The 9,371-nt window shown below is 34.8% G+C and overlaps 1 protein-coding gene across 1 annotated transcript in view; it reads right to left on the bottom strand.

The window, feature by feature from the left end:
- The window catches only part of picalmb (phosphatidylinositol binding clathrin assembly protein b), an 18,711-nt gene extending 16,080 nt beyond the window's left edge, over positions 1 to 2,631 (bottom strand). The window contains exon 1 of the mRNA XM_073817343.1: positions 2,080 to 2,631. Coding sequence (XP_073673444.1) covers positions 2,080 to 2,209 — 130 coding nt within the window. The 5' untranslated portion in view covers positions 2,210 to 2,631. The remainder of the gene's footprint in view (positions 1 to 2,079) is intronic.
- Between the last annotated feature and the right edge of the window lie 6,740 nt (positions 2,632 to 9,371).

Below are 9,371 nucleotides of genomic sequence, written 5' to 3'. Positions count from 1 at the left end.
CTTATGTTCCACGGAAGCAAGACAGTAATTGGTTGGAACAACAATAGGGTGAGTAAATGATGGCATTTTCAGAATTTTGGCTAAACTCCCTTTAAAGGAGTAGTTCACTTTCAGAGCAAGAATTTACAGATAATGTACTCACCCCCTTGTCATCCAAGATGTTCATGTCTTTCTTCTTCAGTCGTAAAAAAATTGTGTTTTTGGAGAAAAACATTTCAGGATTTCTCTCCGTATAATGGACTTCTATGGTGCCCCTGGGTTTGAACTTCCAAAATGCAGCTTCAAAGGGCTCTAATTGATCACAGCCGAGGAAGTAGGGTCTTATCTAGCGAAACAATCGGTTCTTTCTAAAAACATTTACAACTTAAATACTTTTTAATCTCAAACGCTTGTCTTGCCGAGCTAGACAAGACGAGCATTTGAGGTTAAAAAGTATATAAATTTGAATTGTATTTAGAAAATAACCCATCGTTTTGCTAGATAAGACCTCTTTCCTCGGCTGTGATCAATTAGAGTCCTTTGAAACTGCATTTTGGAAGTTCAAACTCGGGGGCACCATAGAAGTCCATTATATGGAGAGAAATCCTGAAATGTTTTACTCCAAAAACATAATTTCCTTACGACTGAAGAAAGAAAGACATGAACATCTTGGATGACAAGGGGGTTACATTTTCTGTAAATGTTTGTTCTAAAGGTGAACTACTCCTTTAAGACTAAAAATTGTTAAAGGGATCGTTCACCCAAATTCTGTCATTGATTACACCCCTTCATGTCGTTCAAAACCTGTTAGACCTTCATCTATCTTCAGAACACAAATTAGGATAATTTTAATGAAATCCAAGAGCTTTCTGATCCTGCATAGACAGCAATGCAACTGACACTTTCAAGGCCCAGAAAGTTAGTAAGGACATCAATAAAATAGTTCATGTGACATTGATGGTTCAACTGCAATTTTATGAAGCTACAAGAATACTTTTTTATGCGTTGTGGTACTGTCAAAACGTATTCCTGTAGCTTTACTATTTTAACATTTTTTATGTCCTTACTACTTTTCTGGGCCTTGAACATTTCAGTTGCGTTGCTGTCTGTGCGGGTTCAAAAAGCTCTTGGATTTCATCAGAAATATCTTAATTTGTGTTCTGAAGATGAACGAAGGTCCTACAGGTTTGGAAAGACATGAGGGTGAGTAATTAATAACCGAATTTATCCCTTTAAGTTTACTTGCATTCAATTAAAACTGCTGATTAAAATGACCAAATGCATCTGCAGTTATCACAATGTTTCAGACGAAGACAAAAAATCCTGGAGTTCCTCACTAAACTAAGAGGTGAAAGCCGCATATAATTCTAAGGATCCACACAGCAATTTCCACACATTTTTTTCCTTTTTAAAAATCCTAACTACAGACATTTAAGCATGTCATAGCTTGTCTTCTAATGCTGTAAGAACTTAATGAAAGAGTAGTCAGGCCTGGCTGAGACAGACGTAAATAGAGATCTATTCTCAAGCACAGACTTACTAGACTGGCACTAGACCAGCACTTCTTACAGAAGGTGCACAGCATTCACTGACATCACCTGCCAGCTTGTCACCGAATGAACATGAGAATCAAATCCGAATGAACTTATAACAATTGAACAATTATACCTCACAGTAACCCGTGCACAACAGCACTGATTTATTTCTGCCCAATGAGGAATTAACATTTAACCAGAATTTACTGGTAGCAAAGCTGAGGAGGTTTGCATTAGATCATAAACTATATTAAAACAGATCTGGGCTGTATAAAAGCATTATGGGATCAAACTTAAATGACAATCCATTCATTCTTGCTTATATAAAAATAGCATTACAGCACATTCTGTTTTGGACAGACTGAAAAGTAACGCATGTCAGTTTGTCATAAATGCCCTGTATGTTCAATATTATTAGATAGGAGCCTAAGCACATTAGCTTAGCACAACCAGGGCCTGCCCATTGTACAATAGCCTCAAATCCTAGCCATAACAATCAAAGCAACAGCTGTTCACGCGTTCATCACCGCAAATTCATATCAAACACTCCGCTGGTAATACTTACAGTCCAAATGTTTCTTTTTAGGACCCATTATTTCGTGCGTTGTTGCCTTGCACACTGTTTTGGATACGGCTGATCCAGTAACGCTATGCTGAGCAGCAGTTATCCTGTCTGTAATGCTCTGCCCAGACATCTTCTTCAACGCTTTCCAGCGATCGACAATCAAATAAAACCTGTGAATATTGAAATTCACGCTGCTACTAAATAGTGTTTACAGTTCCTGGTCGACCTCCTGCCGTACGATGCGAATGTACGGGGAGACAAAGATTGGTCGGACAAGAGGAGGCAGATGGGAAGCCTTGCACACAGTTATCCGCTGCGCGACACGATGATGAATCCACAAATGATGTTAGCGAATATCTCGGGCGGAATTGTTACATTGTTACGGGTTTCAATCGCGCGTTGACTCATCTCTCAAGTCCCGACACTAATCCCGCCGTTCAACCGCCGCCTGTTTTATTTCTGTAAACCCGCAGGATTGAAGAGCAGCGAAGGCATTCAGTGAAATGGCGGGCCTGTGCTGTTCCATGAGAGCTGGAGGAATATAGGACACTGGCCGCTGATGCTGATCCTGGATCAGGCAGACGCCTTCAACATTACAAATGCGCTGGGAATAAAAGGACAATCTGGAATATATTTGGCTATTTTTCTGATTAGATTTACAATTTATTATCTTAGCATTTAAAAAATTATTAATGTCAGTGACTGAATACTTAGATAATAAATAGCAATTCAATTCAACAGTTTACATATTCCTCCTTTTTCAAGTGACAGTACAGGTCCTCGACGCAATTATTATTTTCTGAAAATTTTCAGATTTATGCAATTCATCTGAAAGTTGAATACATAAGCTTTGTTAGGACAGGACCATATTTGGCTGAGATGCATCTATTTGAACATCTGAAATCTAATCGCCTTTAGTTGTCCAAATGAAGTTCTTAGCAATGCATATTACTAATAAGAAATTAAGCTTTGATATATTTACAGTAGGAAATTTACTAAATATCTATATTTTTGACCCATACAATGTATTTTCAGCAATTGCTATAAATATACTGGTGCTACTTAAGGTTTTGTGGTCCAGGGTCACATATAGGCTAATGTTAGGATGCTCTTAAAGGAGTAGTTCACTTTCAGAACAAAAATTTACAGATAATGTACTCACCCCCTTGTCATCCAAGATGTTCATGTCTTTCTTTCTTTAGTCGTAAAGAAATTATGTTTTTTGAGGAAAACATTTCAGGATATCTCTCCATATAATGGACTTCTATGGTGCCCCTGAGTTTGAACTTCCAAAATGCAGCTTCAAATGGCTCTAAATGATCACAGGAAGAAGGGTCTTATGTAGTGAAACGATTGGTTATTTTCTAAAAACATTTACAGTTTATATACTTTTTAATCTCTACACAGAGTACACACAGAGCTAGACAAAGCAAGCATTTGAGGTTAAAAAGTATGTAAATTGTAATTTTTTTTTTAGAAAATAACCAATCGTTTTGCTAGATAAGACCCTTCTTTCCTCGGCTGTGATCGTTTAGAGCCCTTTGAAGCTGCATTTTGGAAGTTCAAACTCAGGGCACCATAGAAGTCCATTATATCGAGAGAAATCCTCAAATGTTTTCCTGAAAAACCACCATTTCCGTACGACTGAAGAAAGAAAGACATGAACATCTTGGATGACAAGGGGGTGAGTACATTATCTGTAAATTTTTGTTCTGAAAGTGAACTACTCCTTTAAATGTGCTCTTAACATATATAAAATGGGTCAACACCTTCAAATCAAAATAATGTGTCAAATATTAATCATATATTTGTTGATAAAAATATCCTCATGACGTAACTCATTGGATGTGAAATATAAAGAGGACCTATATGTTTTTCACATACTTTTTACGTGTACAAGTTTATATGGTTTATGAAGACACAAATCTGACCCTGGACCACAAAACCAGTCTTGAGTAGCACAGGTATAGCAATAGCCAACAATACATTGTATGGATCAAAATAATCAATTTTTCTTTTATGCAAATCATTAGGATATTAAAGATCATGTTCCAAGAAGATATTTTGTAAATTTACTACTGTAAATATATCAAAACTTAATTTTTGGTTAATAATATGCATTGCTAAGAACTTCATTTGGACAACTTTAATGGCGATTTTCTTAATATTTCGATTTTTTTTTCCACCCTAAGATTACAGATTTTCTAATATTGTCCTATCGTAACAAAGTATACACTAACGAAAAGTTTATTCATTCAGCTTTCAGAATATAAAACCATAATTTAAAAAAAATGGACTGATTTTGTGGTCCAGAATCACAAATGTGTATAATGACATAGGTATTACAACATAACATACATTTGTTTGACCTTTAAACCCTATGTGTGTGTGATTTTCCTTTACAGATACACTACCAGTCAAAGTTTTTTGACAGTAAGATTTTTAATGTTTTTAAAGTAGTCTCTTCTGCTGATCAAGCCTGCATTTATTTAATCCAAAATACAGAAAATGCAGTAATATTGTGAAATATTTGTACTATTTAAAAGAACTGCTTTCTGTTTGAATATTTTTTTTAATGAAATCTCTTCCTGTGATCAAAGCTGAATTTCCATTATATGAAATTAATACTTATTTAGCAAGGATGCTTTAAAGTGGCCAAAAGTGATGATAAAGACATTTATAATGTTACAAATGATTTCTATGTCTGTTCTTCTGAATTTTCTATTCATCAAAGAAACCTGAAAAAAATCTTTTCAGCTGTTTTCAACATAATAATACTAATAATGTTTTTTGAGTAGCAAATTAGAATATTAAAATGATTTCTGAAGGATAATGTGACTGGAGTAATGATGCTAAAAATTCAGCTTTGAAATCCCAGGAATAAATTACATTTTAAAATATATTCAAATAGAAAACAGTTATTTTAAATGGTAAAAATATTTCAACATTTTACTGTTTTAGCTGTACTTTGAATCAAATAAAAGCAGGCTTGGTGAGCAGAAGAGACTTCTTTTAAAAAACTTGTTTTTATGTTTCACGTAAATATTTAAATACAACTAATGTGCACAGACCCTGAGTACACTATGGGTCAAATGTTTGAAATAATTACATTTTTAATGTTGCTGAATAAAGTTTCTTATGCTCACCTAGCCATTTATTTAATTAAAATAAAGTAAAAACGGTAATGCTTCACAATATTACCGTTTTTATTTATTTGTGTATTTTATAGAAATTGAAACCTGTATGACTATCTTTCCTCAAAAGATATTTTAAGGGTTAGCAGACCTATTTTTGAAGAAAACAATACTTTCATTCAGCCAGACTGCATTAAATTAATCAAAAGGGACAGTTACAGACATGTTACAAAAATGTCTGTTTTAAACATGCTGTTCTGAACTGAACTTTCTATTCATCAAAAAAAAAATCCTGAAAAAGCACGTGTCACAGTTTTCAACATTGATAATAAGAAATGTCTTATTAACATCGAATCAGCTTATTAAAATGATTTCTGAAGGATCATGTGACACTGAAGACTGGAGTAATAAATTACATTTTAAAATATACTTAACCCCTCCAAAAACATTTTTAAGTCAAATCAAATACTTGCAGCCTTAGATGAGCGTTAAACAAAAACAAATAAAAATCGCACCTATGCGCCACCTGATATGAACACTAGAGGGCGCAGCTGAAGCATTATGCCGATGGCACCAGAGATGCGCCTGTGATGCTGCAGTTGAACATCATTTTCTCACTCTTTCATGTGGGAGAAAAAACATACATATGTTTAATGAATAATTAGTTTAAAACATCTACATCTAAAGAAGTTTTTTTTTATTTAAATGACTAAACTAATGCGTTTTTAATCATATAGCCCAAGGAACAAAACAGCTCTTATTTTCTTTTCATCTGAGCATCAGCTGGTGAGCATCTAATGAATTAAACTGTGAATGAATGCAATTAAATTAGCATTATTTGAATATTTATTGTATAAATTCAACTAATATTTTCTCTTGTAGAGGCTATATGTAAACATCTTTTATGTGAAATATCTTATTCAGGTCAGTACTAAATAAAAAAAGATAACATGCGTTTTGTATGATCCCTTCTATTTTGTTCAAATAATTAGCAATTTGCAGATCCTGCAAGGTGTATGTAAACTTTTGACCTCAACTGTATGTGTAGATCAGACATGCTATATGTAACTGGTGTGATGTAAAATCACATTCTGACTGATCTTAAAATTCATTAATAAAAATGTTTAACAGTTTATATTGAAACCGACATGCTCTTCCCCTCTTATTGAAAAATATGTGATTTCTTTATATAAGCAGCTTAACAAAAGAAAATTCTTTTGCTTTAGAGAACAAAACATAATAACAGCAGGAAAAAATACAGGAAGGAGGGTCCAACGTCAGTGAGCTGATGAATAACATGGTGTACCCTGAAATGTTAGCTGACATCTCTTGTCTTCCTTTGAAACTGTAGTCACATTTCAAAGGTTTTATTATTCATACAAAACAAAACATGTATGCCGAAAGTCCCTTATTGTCAGTTGTTTCGGATCGTTTTCACTTAGGATGGGTGGGCAAAGTATGCGTACATAACTATAAAAATAGATATAGCCTGTACCTTTTGGGCTATTCGCTATAATAAGTGGTAAATTATATTACAAACAAAATAAATGAAACTGTTTTCTTGATTTGCTAGTGGCGTAGACCTAAGGCCTATGTGTGGAAAATTGATGAGGGTAATCATAATCATAATAATCATACCCCTATGCAATGAATCAAATTAGATGATGTTTATTTCTATATGTGGTTGATCTGACTGTAATATATAAACAAATCTTATGAAAAATATGAACTATATAGGAGTATGCTATATGCATATTGCTTACATAGCTCAGCTTTTCCTCGAGTTAAACCTAGAAAACTCTGACCGTATGAGAATATACTGTCCTCCAAGCTCTGACCTCAGCAGCTGCTCTCAGTACAGTGATCACTAAAAACAATTGAAAGTCATGTAATCCGTCAGGATGAATCAGAGCACATACCCTCCTGACAGTACATCTGGGTCGTTTCATGGGTGGGTGTTGTGAAGTACAGTAGATGGTTGTGGTTTCAGGATTTATTATGTATACATTTCAGGAGATGGGGGCCATTTGATCCCATTTAGTCTGAATAGTAGCCCTGTCAAAAGTTCAACATATTTGATTTCAACACAGTCTGATAAGTGCAAGATTCTTCAAAAGCAGCAAAAGTCCCTCCCTTAATAAACCATTTGATCCTTTTGTGACCCTTAGCATCCTAACAAATTCAATATTATGACTCATACTTAGAAAATATAACCAACCTGTAGAATGTGACTGTCTGAAAGTTTGGGGCCAGTAAGATTTTGTTTGTTTTTCTTTTATTCAGCAATGGCGCATTAAAGGTACAATATGTAAGATTTCTTTATTAAAATATTCAAAAACCACTATAAAAGTGTTATGCAGTTAAATTCAAAAGTTTACATACACCTTGCAAAATCTGTAAAATTATTAATTGTTTTACCAAAATAAGAGGGATCATACTAAATGCATGTTGTTTTATTTAATACTGACCTGAATAAGATATTTCACATAAAAGATGTTTACATATAGTCAACAAGAGAAAATAATAGTTGAATTTATAAAAAAATGACATTATACATGCACTTGATTTTTAATACTGTGTTGTCACCTGAATGATCCACAGCTGAGTAGTTTTTTTTTTTTTTTTTTTTTTTCTCAGTTTAGTGATAGTTGTTCATGAGTCTCTTGTTTATCCTGAACAGTTAAACAGTTAACAGTGGCTGTTGTCCTTCAGAAAATTCCTTCAGGTCCCACAAATTCTTTGGTTTTCTAGCATTTTGTGATTGTATGATTTTGAGATCCATCTTTTCACACTGAGGACACCTGAGAGACTCACATGCAACTACTACAGAAGGTTAAAACACTCACTGATGCTCCAGATGGAAACATGATACATTGAACCAAATGTAGATGTGTACATTTTTCTAATTTTGCCTAAATATATATATGTTTTTCATTTAGTACTGGCCTTCAGAAGCTACTGAAGATACTTACATGTTTCCTAGAAGACAAAATAAGTTAAATTTACCCTGGTCTTTAAATTGCAAAAGTTTTCACCCCGGCTCTTAATGCATTGTTTTTTCTTCTGAAGGATCAGCGAGCGTTTGAATCTTCTGTAATAGTTGCATATGAGTCCCTCAGTTGTCCTCAGTGTGAAAAGATGGATCTTAAAATCATACAGTCTTTGTTGGAAAGGGTTCAAATGCACAAAAATGCTGAAAAACTACAGAATTTGTGGAACCTGAAGGAGTTGAACTGTTCAGGACAAACATGGGTCAGTACTAAATAAAAAATAACATGCATTTAGTATGATCCCTCCTATTTTGGTAAAATAATTAACATTTTGCAGATTCTGCAAGGTGTATGTAAATTTTTACCTCAACTGTATATATGAAGATCAGGCATGCTATATGTAACTGTCTGCTTTAAAATAGTAGTTATAGTATCTTACTATAAACTAATTAAATAAAAGTATTAGATATGGCTGCTATTATCTGCAATTACCTATTAGCTTCACTATTTAATGTCAAAAATGGACAGTTTGTGATTGTATCTTCCTCTGGTGGATCACTGAGTGTTTCTGGTTGAGATAAGTGTGAGGAACCGGGAGGCCACGATGACAATAGCAGCACACTCACTATCAACCCTGATGGACTGACAGAGAGAACAGGCCCTTTAGTCAGTTCAGCCGCCGATGAAAACATAATTCCTACCTTCAGTCCCACACTGAGCTCCGACATTATTGAGCGATGACAGGGGCAGATCAAGCCATGAGGAGGCGAGTGGGAAATCGTAAAAGCTGCTCATGTTTCTGGCTCCATAAAAAAAGATTTGTTCAGCGCATTGAGATTGTGATGGGTTTTCCCATGTTGTCCAGGACAGCTCTTTTTGTCCGAGACTTCTGATAATGGCTCATTGTTTTGGCCGTGGTAGAGGCCCGTGGTGCGGGCGGCCCTGTGGAGATGCCAGGCTGCCCATTCACTCACCGGCAGCAGGCCGAAACGCATGGAGCACAGCTCACCTGGGGACTGAGGTGAGAGAGGGATGTCAACACTTTACACTATTATTGTGCTGTTTTGAGATTTAGGCAAAAATGTTACTGTTATGCCAGTCATTGTTTAAATTTAGATTTTTTTAAATAGAAAAAATGTCTTTTTTCCTTGCTTTTCCAGGTGTTGAA

This window comes from Garra rufa, chromosome 14 (assembly GCF_049309525.1).
Source record: "Garra rufa chromosome 14, GarRuf1.0, whole genome shotgun sequence".
NCBI classification, from domain to species: Eukaryota; Metazoa; Chordata; class Actinopteri; order Cypriniformes; family Cyprinidae; genus Garra; species Garra rufa.
The sequence above is the reverse complement of the archived record's forward strand: the minus strand, read 5'-3'. Positions and strand labels throughout refer to the sequence as shown.